At 40.0% G+C, this 21,464-nt stretch overlaps 2 protein-coding genes across 9 annotated transcripts in view; one reads left to right on the forward strand and one right to left on the reverse strand.

Moving 5' to 3' along the window:
• cerk (ceramide kinase) overlaps nt 1-10,987 on the reverse strand; it is a 36,062-nt gene extending 25,075 nt beyond the window's left edge. Inside the window, exon 1 of the mRNA XM_029462150.1 lies at nt 10,703-10,987. Within this exon, the coding sequence (XP_029318010.1) occupies nt 10,703-10,871 (169 nt within the window). The 5' untranslated portion in view covers nt 10,872-10,987. The remainder of the gene's footprint in view (nt 1-10,702) is intronic.
• An 8,791-nt stretch (nt 10,988-19,778) lies between these two features.
• Nucleotides 19,779-21,464, forward strand: part of tbc1d22a (TBC1 domain family, member 22a) — a 108,590-nt gene continuing 106,904 nt past the window's right edge. For 7 of the 8 annotated variants that reach the window (XM_029461963.1, XM_029461965.1, XM_029461964.1 and 4 more), the window contains exons 1-2: nt 19,779-20,005; nt 20,486-20,542. In XM_029461963.1, coding sequence (XP_029317823.1) covers nt 19,944-20,005; nt 20,486-20,542 — 119 coding nt within the window. In that variant the 5' untranslated portion in view covers nt 19,779-19,943. The remainder of the gene's footprint in view (nt 20,006-20,485; nt 20,543-21,464) is intronic. The other variant, XM_029461967.1, reaches the window with a different exon arrangement.

The raw sequence follows: 21,464 nt of genomic DNA on the forward strand, positions 1-21,464 counted from the left end.
GGGAGGCATGACATATTATTTCTCTCCTGGGGGAATAGGATTTCATTTCTCTCTCAAATAAAGATGATGTGCCATGCAGGCATGAATAACTTTATGGCCATCGATATTCACACTTTGACAAATCGGAAGAGTTATGGCCGTATGGGTAATAGCTTTATTTCAGAAAATAAATAAATAAATGAGGAGTTTCATTCCAACTATTTGAAAAATGGCACCTAGTCCTCTGCCAAAGTGATTGTTGGTGTTGAATTCAAATATACGACGCTGGATTATCCAAAGTTACCGTGATACACATTTCATCCATTATCTAAACTGCTTATCCTACAGGGTCACAGGGGGCCTGACACTGTCGCAACACTGGTCGGATCCCCCTCACCTGCATGTCTTCAGACTGATGGAAGAAACCAGAGAATCCAGAGGAAAGGTTAGGGTTAGACACTGAGAGCACATGAGAGCAGATTCAAACCCTGTTATAGTATAGATATACACTTCTAACTACAGAGAACTTGTTACATACTGTATATATTTCTTTAAACTTAGAGGTTCTGGGTAAGTAGCTCCATCAAAAGGTGCCTTTAAACAACTCCAAAGCCCACACCCATACGCCATATCTGCAGAATTTAAGAGCTTTTGGAAAAGAAAAGGACACATCGGGGTTTGATAAGCAGCCAGCCGGGTGTTTGGAGGTATTTACTGACCATCAGCAGCTATCTTAACATTAGTCCTTGCAACTGCACACAGAACTTGAATGTTTTACGCTCACAGTGAAGCTGCATAACCTCCAACTCCAAACAAACACTTGGATGTTCATGACTTTCGGCTTAACAGAGGCTTACATTAGCCAGCTATGAAGACATTGCATGTCAAGCTCACGCCGGTCTCTCCAAACTGATAGGGATTTAATTTGTTTTTAAAAGACTAACTCATTTAATCCAATTAATCTTTTTATTTTATTTTTTTTGGTAATGAAATCAGAAAATATGACATTTGGAACTTTTGAAGCTTCAATCGAAAACCTCAATAAAAGCTTTGAATAATAAAATGTCTCATTGTAAACCCTCATACGACTTGTTTCCATTGTGAAACAGATAGTTTGACTTATCACACACGCACATTGAGGATGGTGTTATAACGTCAAAATCATTTCATGCAAGCGTACGCAGATAAGAAAAAGCAGATTATCTCTGGTACAATCTTGCATGTTGATAGTGACAACTGCACAGTCGGAATGAACACATGATTTAGATTTGGGATAATTCAACATGAAATCTTGTATTTGCCGTTTGTTCCATATCTAAGCAGCAAACCTGGACCCGATTTGTGGCAAAAACATTGAGTGGAATATATAAGAATATCTTATCTTGTAGCTTACACATTTACATGTTTGTTATCTTAAGCTCCCTGCCTTACGGTGAAATCCAAAAAATGAAAAATGCATGAAATATTTCCTCAGTGTTCGCCTGGTGGGCAAATCAACTTCTGTCAAAGACAAAAAGCTAACATTCATCATTGAGTCAGTGCAGGCGGTATCTCTCTCTCTCTCTCTCTCCCCCTAGTGAAGCCGCTCTTTTTAACAACTTTGTCAAATTAACCCCAGAAGCAAACACAAAGCCAACAATCCCAGTGAACTGTGTTAGAGAAGGAACCGGAAACAATGGCTGACATTCCCACATTCCTAACACTGCGCCAATAACCCTGCCACACACACAATCACAGAGGCATTAACACGCACACACGCTCAAGTACACAATAATCCCATCACCACACACACAGAACACATATTCCCAACTTTGTAACTCAGCGTGGTCCCTGAACTACATGCTAAGCCTTCGGCCATACAAGGCAGATCCTCTCTGCTTTGCTCTGACATACTTTTGCTCTTTTTGCTCAGAAAGAATCTCAGCACTGACAGTGAGCCAGTGTGTTGCCTATTCACACCACAGGGCTCAGTGTGTTGCTGTGAGCCGAAGGGGTCTGCTACCTGCTAAAAGTCAACTTTTCAGGAACTGGAAGAGGAGAGTTTATTTTCTAATGTGTGGAACTAACTCCGCACTTGGAAGAAAGCATCCAAATGTTTTTTTGTTTTTTTATTGCTGCAAAGCTGAAATGATAACGAACATGGTGGCAACCAAACAATACTTGACATTTCTGCTACTTCATCTATCAGTTACTGAAAATAAAAGACTCCAAGATACAAACCACAAACAATCCGTCACGAGCAGAGCAACTTAGATGTATAACTCACGTAAATATTGTCACTTCAACAATATTCAAGGAAGTGATTAAATGAGTGTGACCTGGAGCGTGCTGTTGGTGTTACCGACTCATGATCCCCGGCAGAGCACACAGTAAACACTTGAGGCTGCCAAGTCACGTTGATATCAATCTTTTCACATAAAGCCGGTTTTAATTATATCCTAAAAAAAATTATAAAACTTTTATCTCCAGGCGTGCCAAAAGTATTCATGACTTCATGATTAATAAGATTTATGATTCAAACTGACATGATATGTAAACCCCTGAGGCATGGCAAGAAAATAAATGACAAAACAAAAAGTTTGCTTCGGCCCAATAATTATTACATTAATGTCATCAATGTCCACTTGAATGTAATTGGAGGGTTAGACTAGATACAAGCTGGTTACCTACAGATCATATCAGTGGGGCAGGGTGTCATTTTAAAGGAATAGTTCAAAATCTTGTGAAGATTGCCTTGGTGGTTAGTAGTAGCTGTTATAAACGTGACACAAAAGGGTAGACTCAAACGCAACAACTCAAGATAATGTTTCAAAAGTAAAAAGGTCTTTAATCAAGACTCATATGAGGAAATGCAGAAAACAACAACAAAAAAAAAAAAAAACTAAACTAAACTTGACTAAAGGCAATCTTCTATGACGGCTACTTGATTCCAAAAACGCTGGCTCTCTTGGTGGCAGAAACACAAGACGAACTGGCACAGGACAAAGGGAGACGAGGACTATTTATACACGCACAAGATAATGGGGAACAGGTGGCAACAATCAAACAGGCGGGAAAACTCACAAACAGGAAGTGCTCTGAAACGAAAGGAACAGGTAATTACAAAATGAAACAGGAAGTGCAATGACAGATGGGACTAGACATGAGTGACTGTAACATAAGTGAACAATGAGACAAGATTAAACATAGACTATAAACTAAACATGAAACATAACATAAATACATTAACACACATGGCGGGACGTTACAGTAGCTTATTTTAGCCTAAAGACTGGAAACAAGAGCAGACAGTTAGCCTTTCCCTGTCCAAAAAAACTAAATCCACCTACCAAGAAGTCACATAAAATCACAATATGTTGTTTTTAAACTTCAGATTTTCCCCCAAAATGTCAACAACAATGTCAAACAACCTGTGAAGTTTCAGGCTTCAGGTTCAGGTTCCCCACCCGAGAGCTTCAAGTAGTCTGCCATTGAGATAAGGCTGTGTTCAAAGAGACGATCACATGGGAGGAGAACAAGGAGCAGCGGAGAGAAGGATAACCCTGGCATGTGCAACTATCAATGTGCAGGACAGGGAATGGACCTCACATTCTGGCAATGGCGGTGCGTTGCTTTGCCCATAGTGTGAATGTAATCCCCAACTCTGGCATTGTTAGTGCCTTTCTCTACTCAGCCATAAGCCGCCGAGTCCTCAGGGTCCAGGGTGCTACTGGTTTCCATTCTAACCACATGAGATGGATTAACACCTGCACTGTTGTAATCTGTTAAAAAGGCCAGGAGCAGTTTGCAGATTTTTACACACAAAACACATTTTACACAACGTGAATGTGTATTTCACGTGATTGTATTCATCAGCTCACAACCCTTTAGGCTTGTCACAGGTTGAACAGGTGTACAGGCTGTGACCAGTTCAACAAAGGATTTAATATTCCCTCTCAGAGGCCTATAGGTACAATTATACAGTAGAAAGAAGAACAAATGATATTCTGTTCTATTATTACAGCTAAATGCTACATGTGACAATGCAAGCGTGAGCAGCCCGTAGTCTCCGTTCAGCTCATGTCACAGAGGACTAACTAGTGTAGTGGTTTGTTTAAGTGTATCATCAGTGACATCAGTGAAGTGGAACTTTAACTATCTGGAGGGCTAAAAGATACAGCGGTACTCGATGAGTATTGAGAGCCACTGGTCTTGGCAATAATTGTACCCTTTAACAATGGAACAAAGAGGATCTTTCAGTGAATGTAATGGAGCTTAGGAGGTCAGGTAAATGCAGCTCTTTGATTGCGGTGGTCTATTGAAATAACCTTTGCCTTTTTAAATGCTTGTGCGACTTTACGAGTTCAAGCCGGAAGCACCTCTGAGTCAGTATCTTTTCCCTGTGACCATATATGAGCAACCTTAACTGAGTTTAGTAACGGTACCTTCAAGGGCCAGTTCACCCTAAAATCAAAACAACAATCTTTAATTGAGATATTGAGATACATGTCTGCCTTCTCTCCAGTATGATGGAACTAGATGGCACTCTGTTTGTGGTGCTGCAAAATATATATTAACAGCAACATCTTTTTTCCAGAAATCATGACCCAGTTACTCGAGATAATCCACACACCATATTGGGAGCAGTTTCATGTACGGACTACTTTCTTTCTACCCAATTACACCCTCCGACCGTAGGAAGCGCGCATTTACTCAGGAGCGAGTAAGTGAACTGTCCCTTTAATCTTTGTACCAATTTAGTCGGAACTTGGAGACTACTTTGTACCTTTATGATGGATCAACAAGTACAACCTGCCAAAAAAGAACCTGCTCATCATGCTTCCCTAAAAACTGTGTGGCATCCCACCTGTCAGTATTCTGCAGATACTGGTGTCCTACACGGTGCCTCACGTGAACGTAACGTCTGTCAATGCCTTGTCACACATGCAAACCCAGACTTTCTCTCACCAGCCCAAAATGAGGAAGTGCACGATAGATTTGGAGATGATCTTACAGGATTTGATGTTAACTTGGTATATCCGATGCCTTCATGTATGTGTGCACAAGAGATTTTGTACTTTGTGTAAGATATCTGTGACAGCACAGAGCCTGGCCTCACCTTCTTTAAGTCCTCTGACAACAACAAGCTGTCATCATATTCATATTCTGCTGTTGTTCTCTACACCCCTCCCTTTACACTGTGGATCAGTATGTAATCCCTTTATTGTGACTGAGGTTTGGCATGAGGACAAGCCAGCGCAAGCTTAAGGAAATGCTTGCGTTCGTAGGTGTCTCCCCACTATTTATGCAAAACATTTTTTATGTCATTCCTGTTTTCCTTATACATATTGCATTCCAAGTGGCATGCAACACAGGTGCTAGAGACGGAGACAGATTTAACTGTGGGTGTGAAACTGATTTAACTGTTTATGTTATCGGGTGATGCAACAGAATATTTAAGCATTTTTGAACCATGCTGCTACAGATGGGTGAAAAAATTGTTTTTATCAATCAAGGCGAATGTCCTACCATGGAGAGAATCACTTTGTCACTGAACCACACCAACGCATCCTCCAGGCCATCGATTCATTGTGTAATTAGCTTTAGAGGTCAGACTCTTTACTCCTATTGACCCGAGCTGCAGGTAAGTAAATACGATCTATGTAATGAAAGGTTCTGTATTGGTGCCAGTAATGCAGTATAAAGCACACTTTACCCAGTCTCCAGCTGTTGTTTTTCTGCCAGTGTTTATTTCTCTGTATCTCTCTCCCTCCCTCTGCAGCCGTCTCTCAATGTGCAGACAGGGATGTGCATTGAGCACCCGCTTTAGATTACAAAGCACAGATCTGCCTGGGTACACATGGCAGTGAGCTGTCAAACGAGACGTGGATTTCTCCCAGGCACAATGGGTTTGTTAAGCCAAGGCTAAGGCAAACAGATGGAGACGGACTGCAAAGGTATAACAGGAGACTAAGGGGTGCAACAGTACGGCTAGATCGCTACATATACCGCAAGCACCAGTCAATATGCGTTATTATTTTCAGAATAAAATACAAACTTACTTTTTTGTGACCTTCATTTTTCTGTAACAAACACAAAATGCTCTGGATCTCACTTGTCGTGTGCTGCGTTTGCATTTTTAGCCACACACGCATCATGGCTCAGGATGGCGTTCAGTTTGACCACCACTTTGGTTCACACTGAGATAACAAATAGCAAATATTGGATAAATTGTCAACAACGTTTTGTACAGACATTATTGTTCCCCAGAGGATGAAGCCTAAGCATGGCTGTACTCTTCTTTTTCAAAACATTTAGGACTTACTGTAGTTTTATGATTGACTGATGCACAATAAATCCTGTAGCTTTGTTTTGAGTCTTTACTTCTTGTTGGTGGATTTTGTTGTGGGATTGTATTATTATTATGGGATACCCTATTCCAGCTGGGTTTCCAATACTTCCTGTGTTGCTATAAGTGAATCCCAGACTGTAACACGCTGGATCTGTATCCTGCTCTGACGTATGGTAAAGTAAATATCTAACCCCTCCCCCCGGCAAAAGACACATATCTGGGCTTAGAGGGCCTGAGGAAGTAATGTTCACTAAGCATGGTGATTTAGAAACAGGAGATGCTCTCTAAAGCATATGCAATGATTTAGTCAAGACTTTCCTCCAAGATGGAGCATGCCGTGTAAGAGTGACTCGGGCATTATGTGGACATAGGACTTACTGTCGGCTCAGAGGCCAGGCCATCGCAGTGACTGGATTTTGTTTGCGTGTGTGTGTGTGTGTGTGTGAGTGAATCTGTGTGTAAACAAACAGTCCTGGCTGGATACCCTGCTTCGCTATCTGCTCGGCACATCTGACTGACAGATGCTCTGAACAAATCCACTTAAATGTCAAGAGGTAACATCCGCTAATGTCGTATAAACCAAAGCATCAAGGCCAGAGTGGTATTTACTGCTCATGTTCATTCCTCTTGGTTGTTATTGGTACTTGTGTCAGTTTGATGTTAGGGGGGGGGGGGGAGGGGGAATGTAAAATCTGAGTGAGAAGAAGATCTGAGCCACGCAGCATAGTTTCATCAGCTGGGAACAACTTTTTCTGTCTTCTCAGTGCTGCTTTAATTTGTTCATTTTCAATAAAACTAAATTGGAAAATGATGTAAGTGACAAAGAAAAATAACACATCCTACTCCTGACTTACATTGTTTCTGCTGTCATGGGCCCTGACCCTGTGACCTAACAACCCTGCAAACTCCAGGAAATATATCACCAATTAAGTCGAGACAGCTGCAAAATGTTACAGCTTGTAATGTAGGTTAAAGACACAGAGAAAGAACTGCACAGAGAGGGGAGTGTGGAGTGTGTGTGCACAAGGAGTCCAGAAATAAGAGCATTTCTGTGTTCGGGAAGCTGCAAAGACTTTATTTTATAAGTTGACCTCTAACATAGTCACTGATTAACTAGACTGTATTGACTTGCCTTGAGTCGCTCCCTAAAGAATGTGACTCCATAGTGTTTGATATTAGACTTACAGGATATCCATTACTTATTATAAGTCTCCTTGTTTGAGTCCTAACTCCAGGGTAAACACACCTCCTCTCGCCAGTGATCACTGGTGTAGCCGTGTTGAGCATTGACTCAATAAATGAAGGCTTTATGGCAGATCGGGCACTTGATACCACTCTGAGGAAGGTCAATGGCCAGGTTTAGACTGAAGTGTACCGTGCCAGCTGTAATAACTTCACTCTATATGGTATAGTAATTGCAGACCAGGGAACTCATCTGGATGAACAAACATTAGCCTCAGAAGGTTATAAGGACGTCTGGAATAAGTGGAAGTTGTCTGATGCAAAAAATGGAAAGCGACAAAAATGTTAGTGCTGGTTAACAATAACAGTTACAATAAGGAGAAATTAATCCATTAATCTAGTGCATGCTGGGATTCCATCTCACTTCAGCCGGGACTGGGTTGCACCAACTACACTATCTTAAATGTGAGCTATCCATTATGTTCTTAGTAACCACTAGCTAGTGTCAGACAGTTGATTTACTAAATCACTGTTAAAATGTAACAAATATGTTGTTATTGTGTAAATAGTCACAAGCCGGAACATAACTTTGTATAAATAACAGATATAGGAGGCAGTCCTTTGTAAATGTATGTATAAAGTTCAAAGTAAAACAAAAAAAAAGTTTGTGTTATTTGTGTAATAAGGACTTTAAACATTTTGATAAAGTGTTAAGACAAACATGCCAATTATATTTCATATTTGACCTTTTTTGCTCTTCACTCGAAATGGGTATTAGCGAGCTAGCTTAGCATTAGTTTTGTCAGTTAGTCCAGTTAGCTAGGAAACGGTTCCACCTGGCAGTTAGTGTGCGTTAGTTTTAACTGTGCAATAAAAACAGACCGCAAAGTGAAATATTATTTTACATGGCAAGTAAGTGCTAGCTTTAGAGAAAACGTATGTGGAAAACTCATCAAGTGAATCCACATCATCAACAAAAATGTATTTTCAATCCAAGTTACAATCATTTAGATCAGGGGTTAAACCGGCCCGTCAGAGGGTCCAATCCGGCCCGCGGGATGACTTTGCAAAGTGTAAATATGTGTTGTTTTGATCATAAAGTAAAATTCTGTTCCAGATACCTGTGACTCAATGTTTTGTGTCTTTGTAGACACACTGTGATCTGTAAGTTGTAACACACATGTGTAAATGATAAACTGATAATATTGTTGAAATTGTACCTTTATTTCTTAAGAAATGTCAGGTTGTTCATAATGTTTTGTAAAAAGATCATTCATTCAATTTGAACATTTTCAGAATGTACTTTTTTTTTTTTTTTTGCACTAAGACGAAGGGGAACATCTGGAGTTGTCGTTATTTCTAGGTTTGTATGCTAAGATTTTACTGATCCGGCCCACTTGAGATCAGATTGAGCTGCATGTGGAACTAAATGAGTTTGACACCCCTGATTTAGATATTAGCTAATGATGTTATAATGTCACAATTTCTTATAAGAATAGATGATTTGCTCGATTGCTAAGACTAGACAGGAAGAAGAATGTAGGAGATAGAGGAGGAAAGGTACAGATATGATTACAGAGTATTTCATCTAATGGTGCTATTTATTATACATTAAAGATTGGAGAGGACGGAGAAGAGAGTGAGGAGGAGAAATTAAGAGAGAGTGAAGCAAGGAGATTGAAGAAGAGTAGAGAAGTTAGACGAGAAAGAAAAAAATGAAGGAGGCAAGAGTGACTCAAGGAGAGTGAAGAGCAGACTGAGGGGTACAATGGCATTTTAATGACAACATGATGAGAGAATTTCCATTTAAACGCCTAGGTCAGGACGATGGAATGGCTCACCGCAGCCTTTGTAATATTCTTTTTCAATTGGCAGCGGAGGAAGAACGGCAATCTCATCATCATCTTATGTCTTTATTCAGCCGTTAAGTATTTCACAAATAATACTATTATCTCTCTTTTGTTCTGGTCTTATTCGACCCAGACTACCAGGACCCCTGACTGGCAGATCGGACAGCTCTGGCTCTGTTTCTGTAACACAGTTATTTTCTTCGTCCATCACAGTGAGCGTGTTCTTGTTGTCTGACACTGTCTCTCTGTTACACTGCGTCTGTCTGGTAGTGTTTCTAGGTATAGATAATTAAATACACGATGTTGAACCATTATAGTTTGACCATTTTCTTTATTGTATGTTCCACAGTTTACCAGAACTCACTCGCCGTGTGACTGTAAACTATTGTCTGACACGGTTTACAAAGTCACTTAGTCAGCCTAAAAAATACTTTATTACAGCTCAACAGTTACCATGCTCAAAACACATGAAACCGGAATTACCTTTATCTCAACATATTGGATATTTTAAGGATATATTGACCACAGAACCAGAAATGCACCTGGTTTAAATTTCAGAAGTCTAGTCACCTTAGGGTGCCTTCACAAGCCAACATATCGTCTGTTTTGGCAGTTGTGAACATGCCCTGAGGGTAACAGCTGATCTGCAGCCTACATGAGAACTAGCTTGTGTGGTACAGTTTAATTTAGAAATCCACGTAAACACTAACAAGGCTAAGTTTGAACATATGATTTAAAGAACCCAGTTAGAAAACATGAAATGGATGAACATCAACCCTCACTTACTTTGCTGTTGCTCTTATGTGGGAGGAGTTCATACTCTGGCCTGTACATTGGGTAGATTTTCACAGAAATCCCCTGTCATGAGATTCAACCAGAAAGAATGAATGAACTAGTCACCCCCTTCTAGTGTTTGCTTGTAAGAAACAAGAGCCTCCTAATTATGTCTGACTGAAAACCCACATGTGTGTGAGACCTGCTCTTGACAGCATACAGACCCCAACTACAGGAGCTACATGACCCGACTGTTGCCCCCTCAACATGTGCATGATCCTGACAGCTGCTCGACACTTTTGCATGGGTGTCAATAGTAACCGAAGTCAAATTATTAAATGAGGGATATATACTTAAATACAACTGAACAACATTGGTTACTTTCTAAAAAATATTAGACCTTTTGTGTTTATTTAATTTACATATTTTGTGTAAATATGTATTATTCTATTTTTTTTATATATATACTAAGATTAGTTGGGCTGTTTGGCATATATTTCTTGAGTTTTAAGACATGAACCAAAGGCTGTTTTGTCGCGGATTTATGACAAAGTTATCAAACTACTTCACTGCATTAGAGACTTACCTGTCTCAGCACTGTTGCTGATGCCAGAGCTTCGTTTTCTGCTCCTCTCAATTTCCTTCCACGACAAAATACTGCAGTTTAAAGCAACTTCTACCTGTCTGTGCTTGTGAAAAAGCTTCGAATATAGTAATTTGCCTTGTGTTTCCATAATATCGCTCAGACGTGTCATTAGTTAACGCTGTCGTCCGATGATTCTCATTTTAACTTTGTTACGGCCCGCATATCAAAACGCTGCTCAGCGTCTGAAGAGAGTTGAGTCAAGTGTCGGTCGGGCCGTGCTGTCAGAACAGGGACTTCAAACAAAGATCGTGTACAATGAAGATGATTCACTCACTTGTATACATTTAAATGGCCTACTTTCCATATTGTCCTGCCCAACATACAATGAAAATAACATTATAAATGACATGACATGCCTGCATATATGGAGCATATCAGGCGTGCAGTATGCAATTTATGTTAAAATCAGTTTAACCCATTTTTGACAGTTTCAACTCAACTCAACTTTAGTTATAAAGCACATTTCATACATTTCAATATGCATCCCGAAGTTCTTGACATAGCAAGATTAAAACTACAATTATATTATACTATATTATATTATATTATTATATAAAACAATATATTTAAAAAAACAAATGTCAATACATTAAAACAAAATAAACACTAGGGATAAATAATAATAATAATAATAATAATAATAATAATAATAATAATAATAATAATAATAATAAAACATAGACCTTTAATTTCCTGTTAAAAATACAGAGAGCCTGCAATTAAAATAATTAACTTATTTCAAAGCTGACTTTATTTGACCAGTATTCTGTTTTGGAACTCTTATCATAACTAAAAAGTAATTGCAATTCTTTTTTGTGTAATTTTATTTAAAAATAAAATTATTAAATCCTAAACAGAGTATGTCTGCAGATGTAAGACACAATTGTATCACTTTTCCACTAACACCGATACCCCAACAGCATACGTAACGTTTGCAGTACCGCGAAATGGTGACAGAGTGAGCGCTCTTACCTTTGATCCTGTCTGCTTCAGCCCTGTGGAACAAACACTGCATCAGCACGTTGTACAAACACATAAACTCTCTAATTCATGACTCAAAAGCAGTCAGGTGCTTCCGTACTGTTCCATACTGTTCCAGACTGAACACTTGAATAATTACCTTAACCTCGCATAACCTTCAGACAGTGATGAGGCAAACACCAGGATTTACAAATGGGATGACTAAACAGTGTTTATGTGGGTTTGCCCTCCACAACATCCTTACCTCTGCTATTAGCTGAGTGGAAACTGAGCTGATTTTAACATGATGCAAATAATCTCACAATTACGATGGCTTATCCCGTCTGTGAGAGGGAGATAAATGGATAAGAATTAAATTAGTGGAGATATTGTCCAAGTAAATTGTATGCCGCTATAGGCTTCTTGTATTGAATCAATAATGCATGTTCAGGCCAAACCTGGCCCTCAGACACATAAAGCTGAAGTCATAGTGTAGGCCTATTGTTACGTGCTGTGGTGTGTGTTGCGTGCTGTGGTGTGTGTGTGTGTGTGTGTGTGTTGTGTGCTGTGGTGTGTGTGTGTGTGTGTGTCTCTCTCTCCCTCTGCTTGGCTCTCCCCAGGTGCAGCTCCCTCAGGTGCCGGCAATTCATAAACAGTGCCTGCACAAAAGACTGGGAGAGGGGCAATACCACTCTCTCTCTTCATCTCCTCCTGCTCAGTGTGAGCTTAGTGTCGGTCCTCTACTGTGGTGGAGTGGTTACGGAGCTGTGGCGCAGCATTGTGAATTTGTGAAGATACTTTGTGTACTATCTCTGGTGTGTCGCTTTCTGTTAAGAAAGTTGTTTTAGTTATGCCTTTGTGCATTGGTTGGGGAGCTTTTTCTTTGTATATTCATTAAATGCTCTTTTCTTTTACAAATCTGTTGCCTCGTTCTCCCTTTCTTCACCCGGGTTATTTAATTTCTTGTTACTTCCCCACCAGCCCTAGACTAGTAAGGAACGTAACAAATGGGGGCTCGTCCGGGATCTTGAAAAAAGGAGCGTGAGTAACTGATTTGTTGTGTGCTGGTGTGTGAATGCAACATTGTCTCAAGGTCTGTGTTAACTTCCTCAGTTTAGTCAGAGGGGTGTCTAGCTGGACTGTATCAGTTCTTCCTTCAGGCGCTCATTTATTTTTGTTTTTTATTTTCGGAGTAATCCTGGGTGGGGATTAAGTTCCAGTTGGAGGCAGGCGTTTCAGGGTTTCGACCGGTGATGTGTGCCTTTAAAGTTACCTCGAGCCCGGCAAGCTCCAGAAGATAGGTAGGTAAGTTATCAGTAAGGTAGGATCTGGGGAAGATTGTTTTAGAAAGACTGGAGTCAATGTTTGTGTTTTCTTTGCTTACTGTAAATGGTAATACAGCATTCAAGAGTGTTTGAATAGAGGATGGCTTCTTTTGTGTTGGAGAAGTTTGTGGCCAATCCTACGCTGTGTCAGCTAGACTGCTGTAGGAAAGTTGATTTACGGTTAATTGCTGACCATTATACAATTTGTCTCCACTAGTCTTGTGAAAAGTGACTTGAAAGCTACATTAGTCAAAGGGCTAATTGAACAGGGAGTGTTGTGTCTGCATGATTCTGTGGGATCTCCTAGCATGGTGGCCGGGGACCGACAGCGGTTTCGTAACCTGAAAATAATTCCCTGGCCAAACATGTAGACTTTGCAAGGGAAAAGAGGATACTGTTTGACAGGTGGTGTAGAGCACATAAGGCTAATGACTAAGTATCAGTGTATGAGCTTATGATGCTGGAAGAATTTAAAAACTGTGTCCCAGAACGTACTGTTGTCTACTTAAATGAACAAAAGGTAAACACCCTGCAGAAGGCTGCAACTCTGGCTGATGAGTTTGCACTCACCCACAAATGTTTTTTTTCTCAGCGTGATACCCCTCGTAGAGATTCTTACAGCAGAGCTCGTGACACATGTCCCCCGTTCCAATGTTCCTTCATCAGGTCCTAGATTAGAGAGGCCTTGTTTTTTTTGTCACAACACCGGTCATTTGATTGCAGATTGCGCAACCTGGAAGTGGCAGTGGCAGGCAGGTGGTCCTAGGCAGCCCCAGGGAAAATGGCTTTGATAAAAATGGTGTCTCTTAGTGGTCAGGTCCCTTCTAACAAAGGGCCTGACAAGTGTTTCAAACCATTCATTTCTACTGCCTTTGTCTCTCTGTCAGGGAAGGTGGAGGAACAGCACCAGGTCACTGTGTTGCGAGACAGAGGTGGTTCGCAGTCCTTTATCCTTGAGTGCTGAGTCTGCCTGTGGTGCAAATGCGGTGGTAAGAGGTATTGGGATGGGTTGTGTGCCCGCACCTCTCCACTTTATTTATGTGCAGTCTAAACTGGCTACTGGTTGTTTCCCAGTTGCCGTACTCCCTGTTTTTCCCATTGATGGTGTGGATTTCATTGTGGGTAATGACATTGTGGGAGGTAAAGTATATCCAACTCCTGAGGTTGTTGATACTCCAGTTCCTGAAGTAATAGGTGATGACCTAGCTCAGACTCATCCGGAGGTGTTTGCAGTTAGTGTTTTAACCAGAGCTCAGGCTCGTAAGCAGACTCAGGATGTTGATCTCGGTGATACCTTAACCGATTCCATCACTACAGCTACACTACAGATGTCTAATTACAATCAGCGGTGGGCCAAAAAATTGAAGGGAGCTGACAATGTGGTGGCGGATGCACTGTCCCGTGGGTGAGATGCGCATCGTACATTTCCGAAATGTGTGGGGGTATTTAACTGTGAGGGGGTGTTACGTGCTGTGTGTGTGTGTGTGTGTGTGTGTGTGTGTGTGTGTCTCTCTCTCTCTCCCTCTGCTTGGCTCTCCCCAGGTGCAGCTCCCTCAGGTGCCGGCAATTCATAAAATCGGCGCCTGCACAAAAGGCTGGGCGAGGGGCAATACCACTCTCTCTCTTCTTCTCCTCCTGCTCAGTGTGAGCTTGGTGTCGGTCCTCTACTGTGGTGGAGTGGTTACGGAGCTGTGGAGCAGCATTGTGAATTTATCGAGATACTTTGTGTACTATCTCTGGTGTGTCGTTTTCTGTTAAAGTTGTTTTTAGTTATGCCTTTGTGTATTGGTTGGGGAGCTTTTTCTTTGTATATTCATTAAATGCTCTTTTCTTTTACAAATATATTGCCTCGTTCTCCCTTTCTTCACCCGGGTTATTTAATTTCTTGTTAATTCCCCACCAGCCCTAGACTAGTAGGGAGCGTAACACCTATGTTAAAGCTTTTACATGATTTTTTTCCTCAATCTACTGTAGATATATAAATACAAAGCCATGTAAATCTCAATACATTTGACCTATAGTGCAGGATGCAAGTCTAATCAATTTAAGATGATAAATAACACAAGGATATGATATAATATGGGCGATTTGCCTATAAAAATATTTTAAAGTACTTCTATTCAACAATAAATAAAGCAGGAAACTGTTTGTCTTGTGTGTAAAACCTATTAGTTATTGTACATCTTTATTCTCATGTTTATAAATCTGGGTTTCCTTTGCCGGATGAGGATTAACATAAACTGCTTTAACGCTGTTAGTCCTAATTTAGTAACAGGAATTATGACATCTGCCTTAATACAGGAATGTGTTTCCATCGGAGTTGTAAAAAAAACATTTCCCACTCTGTGACACACCAGCTGAGAAGCCAACTCTGGTTATCGGTAGCTCAATTTTGAGATACGTTCATTTTGAGACACCAGCGACGACAGTCATCCTACTTTGGATGGAGCAGATCTCATATCCAATAATATTACAAAGTTTATTAGTGGATCTAATCCATGACAACCCAGAGTTGAGACCAGGAGACAGAGTTGCAGTCTTACACACTTCTCTGTGCTTCTTTCCGGGCAGTCACCCACTCAAATCCCCATAGTGACTGTGTCTGCCCCACGACCACTGAAATTAATCGAATCTATGGTTAACAGAAGAGGAGTTATACATGAAAACCTAATTAAAATAAACTCCACCGCTGCAAAAGTGAAACTAAATCGAAAAATTAAATGTGGGTTCTTAAACATCAGATCTTTATCTACAAAAGCTGGATTGGTAAATGATTTAATATCAGATAAAAAGATTGATTTATTTTGTCTCACTGAAACCTGGCTGAGACATGAAGAATATGTCAGTCTAAATGAATCCACTCCACCTGGTCATATTAATACTCACATTCCTCGAGGTACTGGCCGAGGAGGTGGAGTTGCGGCCATATTTGACTCAAACCTCTTGATCAATCCTAAGCCTAAACTAAAATATAACTCTTTTGAAAGCCTTGTTCTTACGCTCTCAAACCCAACATGGAAAACAATAAAGCCAGTTTTATTTGTTACTGTGTACCGCCCTCCTGGTCCGTATTCTGAATTTCTATCTGAATTCTCAAAATTTTTAGTCCTTAAAACAGATAAAGAAATTATTGTAGGTGACTTTAATATTCATGTGGATGTTGATAGTGACAGCCTTAATAATGCTTTTATCTCATTATTAGATTCAATTGGGTTCAGTCAGAATGTACATGAACCAACTCACTGTTTAAACCACACTCTGGACCTTTCTCTGGGATATGGTGTTGAAATTGAAAGTTTATCAGTGTGTCCACATAATCCTCTTTTATCAGACCATTTTTTAATAACTTTTGAAGTCCTGTTACTGGACTACAAGCCAGTAGGCAAAATACCCTACGTCTATCTGATAGTGCTGTGACTAAATTTCCATTAGCACTTAATTCAATACCAGGACTCAATATCAATATAATGGAGGACTCCAATGCTAACTTTAGTCCCTCCCAAATTAATCCTCTTGTTGATAGCGCTGCAGCCTCACTGCGAATAACACTGGACTGTGTTGCTCCTCTAAAGAAGAAGATCATAAAACAGAAAAAGAAAGCTCCATGGGTTAATTTACAAATCCGTAAACTAAAACAAAAGTCGAGAAATCTTGAAAGTAAATGGCGTTCCACTAAATTGGAAGAATCTCGCTTAGTCTGGTTAGATCATCTTAAAACGTATAAGGCTCTCCGTAATGCCAGAGCAGCTTATTACTCTTCCTTAATAGAAGAAAATAAGAACAACCCCAGGTTTCTGTTCAGCACTGTAGCCAGGCTGACAGAGAGCCACAGCTCTACAGAGCCTTCTGTTCCTATATCTCTCAGTAGTGACGACTTCATGAGCTTCTTTAACGATAAAATTATACTTATTAGAGACTAAATTAATCTCCTCCTGACCTCAATTGGTAATGACTTAACTTCAACTGCCGGAATTTTAAAAACATCTGTAACTCCTGAAATATATCTAGACTGTTTTACTCCAATCAACCTTAACCAACTAACTTCAACAATCTCATCGTCTAAGCCATCAACCTGTCTTTTGGACCCGATTCCAACTAAACTGTTTAAAGAAGTTTTACCCTTAATTAACACCTCGTTATTAAATATGATCAACCTGTCTCTATTATCTGGCTACGTACCAAAATCCTTTAAAGTAGCTGTAATAAAACCACTTCTTAAAAAGCCTAGTCTTGATCCAGAGGTTTTAGCCAACTATAGGCCGATATCTAACCTACCCTTTCTCGCTAAGATCCTTGAGAAAGCAGTTGCAAAACAGTTGTGTGATTTTTTACATAATAATAGTTTATTTGAGGTTTTTCAATCTGGATTTAGAGTTCATCATAGCACAGAGACGGCACTGGTGAAAGTTACCAATGACCTTCTATTGGCATCAGACAAAGGACTTGTCTCTGTTCTTGTCTTGTTAGACCTCAGTGCTGCTTTCGACACTGTTGATCATGACATTCTACTACAGAGACTGGAACATTGTGTTGGCATAAAAGGAACCGCACTAAACTGGTTCAAGTCCTATTTATCTGAGCGATCTCAATTTGTATGTGTTAAGGATAAATCCTCCATGACAGCCAAAGTCAGTCTTGGAGTTCCGCAGGGTTCTGTACTTGGACCGATTCTATTCACCTTATATATGCTTCCTTTGGGCAATATTATAAGGAACCACTCTATAAACTTTCATTGTTATGCGGATGATACCCAATTATACCTATCAATTAAACCAGATGAAACCAATCAATTGGCTAAACTTCAAGCATGCCTTAAGGACATAAAAACTTGGATGTCTAGCAACCTTTTGATGTTAAATACAGACAAAACGGAAGTTATTATACTTGGCCCTAAACGCCTCCGAAACGCATTTTCTAATGACATAGAAGTTCTGGATGGCATTAATTTGGCCTCCAGCACCACTGTAAGGAATCTTGGCGTCATCTTTGATCAGGATCTGTCTATTAACTCCCACATAAAACAAATCTCAAGGACTGCCTTCTTTCATCTACGTAACATTGCAAAAATAAGACACATCCTGTCTCAAAATGATGCAGAGAAACTAGTTCATGCATTTGTTACTTCAAGGCTGGATTACTGCAACTCATTGTTATCAGGTTGTCCCAAAAAGTTGCTTAAGACTCTTCAGTTGATCCAAAATGCAGCGGCACGTGTATTGACAAGAACAAGGAAACGGGATCATATTACTCCTGTATTAGCTGCTCTGCACTGGCTCCCGGTAAAATACAGAATAGAATTCAAAATCCTTCTCCTGACTTGCAAAGCAATTAATGGTCAGGCTTCAGCATATCTTTAAGATCTCATAGTACCTTATAAGCCAACTAGAGCATTGCGCTCCCAGACTGCAGGGTTACTTGTAGTTCCTAGAGTCTCTAAGAGTACAATGGGAGCCAGAGCCTTCAGCTATCAAGCTCCTCTCCAGTGGAACCAGCTTCCAGTTTGTGTTCTGGAGGCAGACACACTCTCCACATTTAAGAGTAGGCTAAAGACTTTCCTTTTTGATAAAGCTTATAGTTAGGGCTGTCTCAGGTTTGCCTTGGATCAGCCCCTAGTTATGCTGCTATAGGCTTAGACTGCCAGGGGACACCTCCCTGCTCTCTTCCTTCTCGTCCTCTCTCCTCCCCTCCCTCTCTCTTCTTCTCCCTCTCTATCTGTATGCATTTATGTAAATGTATGTTACTAACTCATCATCCGGGGTATCATCCCTGGAGTTTCTGTGTCTCATGTGGCAGGTTGCCACTGATAAAGTTTACGTCAGGATCAGGAATCGTGGCTGCGCCTGCTGCCCTGGTCCTGCTGGACACCGGGAAGCCTTTTTGACATTTTCCTGGATTCATCCAAACTTTCTCTTTTTCAACACATCATTTCTGTCAAATGTTGTATTTGTACTATGTACACACAACATCTATTACAGTCTGTGCGTCCTGGGAGAGGGATCCCTCCTCAGTTGCTCTCCCTCAGGTTTCTTCCATTTTTCCCCCTTTAATTATGGGGTTTCTTTTAGGAAGTTTTTCCTTGTGCGATGCGAGGGTCTAAGGACAGAGGGTGTCGTAACCTGTACAGTCTGTAAAGCACACTGAGACAAATGTATAATTTGTGATATTGGGCTATACAAATAAATTTGATTTTGATTTGATTTGAGCAAAGCTGAAAAAAGAGACATTTATTAATTTAGGGTCAGGGTCTCTTTACAACTAAACTACAGTATTTTACCACTACATTGTAAATTATATATAATAGTACATATTCATGTTTATGATCTAGTTCATGACCTCCCACAGTGAGACAATGTGATAACCAGCCAGTAATAACCATTACATCCATCAATGTATTTCCAGAAAAAGATCTAGAAACACCCCATCCTTTAAACTTGGCGTCTGATAATACTGTATGAATAATATAGTAGGCCTATATAAACAATTCTAAACTATAGTGAACCTTGTTCAACTATAAATATATCATCTTATACTGTATCTATAAAATGCTATTTAAATGGTAAGGTTGAATGGTAAGCAAATTGTCTCTGGTCCTGATGCTGATGGTCTCTTTTGCTTGACACACAGCTTGTAGTTCTGTCAACAAAACCAAAGACAGATGACGTCGACAGCTTCCCATGCCACCTAACAGCGGATCTCACTTGTGATTGGCTCACAGGGAGGAAGTGTCTGTCCAGCCAATCGCAGCAAGTTTTGCTTGCCGATTAGGCAGTATCAACATGGCAGCTTTCTGAGTTTTGGAGGAGGGTACCTGGTGTAAATAAACTATTTTCACGTTTTACAGATAACGACAGTGTTCGTGTGTTTGTGTTTAGGACTGGTTAGACCATAGAGGGAAAATGTCGAATGACGGAAATAAAAAACAGTTCTGGAAAAGAAACGCAGCGAAGGTTCCTGGCAGGTGAGTGACGTGTTCCCTCCTGTCGGCTAGCTTAGCGTAGCTAGCCTTACTCAACTGACGGTGCACTGTTGAGCTTCAAACGCAACTTTCACTTTCACTGACGACACTGCAGTGTTGCACAAAATCTGCGGGTATCACCTTTTGCATCGGGCCAAAGTCTGTAGTAAAATAGTCTCCCAGAAACAGTTTACGCCTTTCTGCTGTTAGCCAGCTAAGAGCTATGTTGCTAACAGCGGCTAACAGTTGAACAATTTACCCAAACCGCAATCACAGAGTTGTAACTAATTATACAGTAACCGTTTTATATTACGGAGTAGCTCTGGGCTTATAGCAAATTGAAGTCGTTTTCGTCACATTTATTTGCGGTATTGTAGTATTAACTGGTGTTGTTTTTGGTAATAAGAAGCTAACATGGCTATAGCTTGACAGCCAGTTATAAATAGCTCATTCATTTACATTCTCTCTTCTTCACTTCCTCAGCATTCAGCATGTGTATGGCGCACAACATCCACCTTTCGACCCGCTCCTCCATGCTAAGTAAGTTAAATGTACTTCGTCTTCGTAGGTAAATGCCCTATGATATTATTTGAGTAGTTTGGACAGGTGTTATACTTTAAAGTTTCTGTGCTGATGCTAACAGTTTGCCTCAGTTGCTAAATTACATGATACCTTGTAAGTAAAAACCTCATTCTGATTCTGGATGAAACTATCTTGAAGATCAGTTTTCATTAATCACAAGAAGTTTCTTTGACAAACAGGTTTTTCTAGTGTGTATTAGGTTGAAGTTGTGTCTTTCTCTTCGTCTTTGAATGGTAGGTGACTGTTTTGTTATTAGGAAGTTTATCATTGCCTTGATGACAATCAGTACCAACTTATTATTATTATTATTATTATTATTATTATTATTATTATTATTATTATTATTATTATTGTTATTATTATAGTTGATTACACAAGACCTATAATAAATCGCTAGTCCCGTGCTGAAAATCAGAATACATAATAAGTCAAGACTTTCACTGGTTTGGAGTTCTTATAGGTTTGTTCCATTTAAAGTCACCATTGCCAATAAATAGAGAGTGAGAATCTGACAGAATACATTTAAAGGAGAAATGGATAACTTTTCCCTCCTAGTGTTTCTAAGTGGTATTATTGATGGTGCCACTGTTGAACTCTTTCAGTCTTTTTCATTGCTACCAGCAACACATGACACTGCATTTTAATCTCAATAACTGCACAACGGAGATATTGATAACGTATTTTTCTTTTTAAGAAGATCGATCTATAACATCGTTAGCAATGTGACTACCACTAGCAGCCTGGCTACTGTACAAAGCAAGAAACAACCATAGGAATCCCAAAGATCTAGAAACCCTGATCTCAGTGCTACGATAAAGGCAGTAAAACACCGGTAGTATTAATAAGTAGGCTGGTTTTGTTACTTACTGATTTAGCTTTG

This window comes from Cottoperca gobio, chromosome 23, assembly GCF_900634415.1.
Source record: "Cottoperca gobio chromosome 23, fCotGob3.1, whole genome shotgun sequence".
NCBI lineage: Eukaryota > Metazoa > Chordata > Actinopteri > Perciformes > Bovichtidae > Cottoperca > Cottoperca gobio.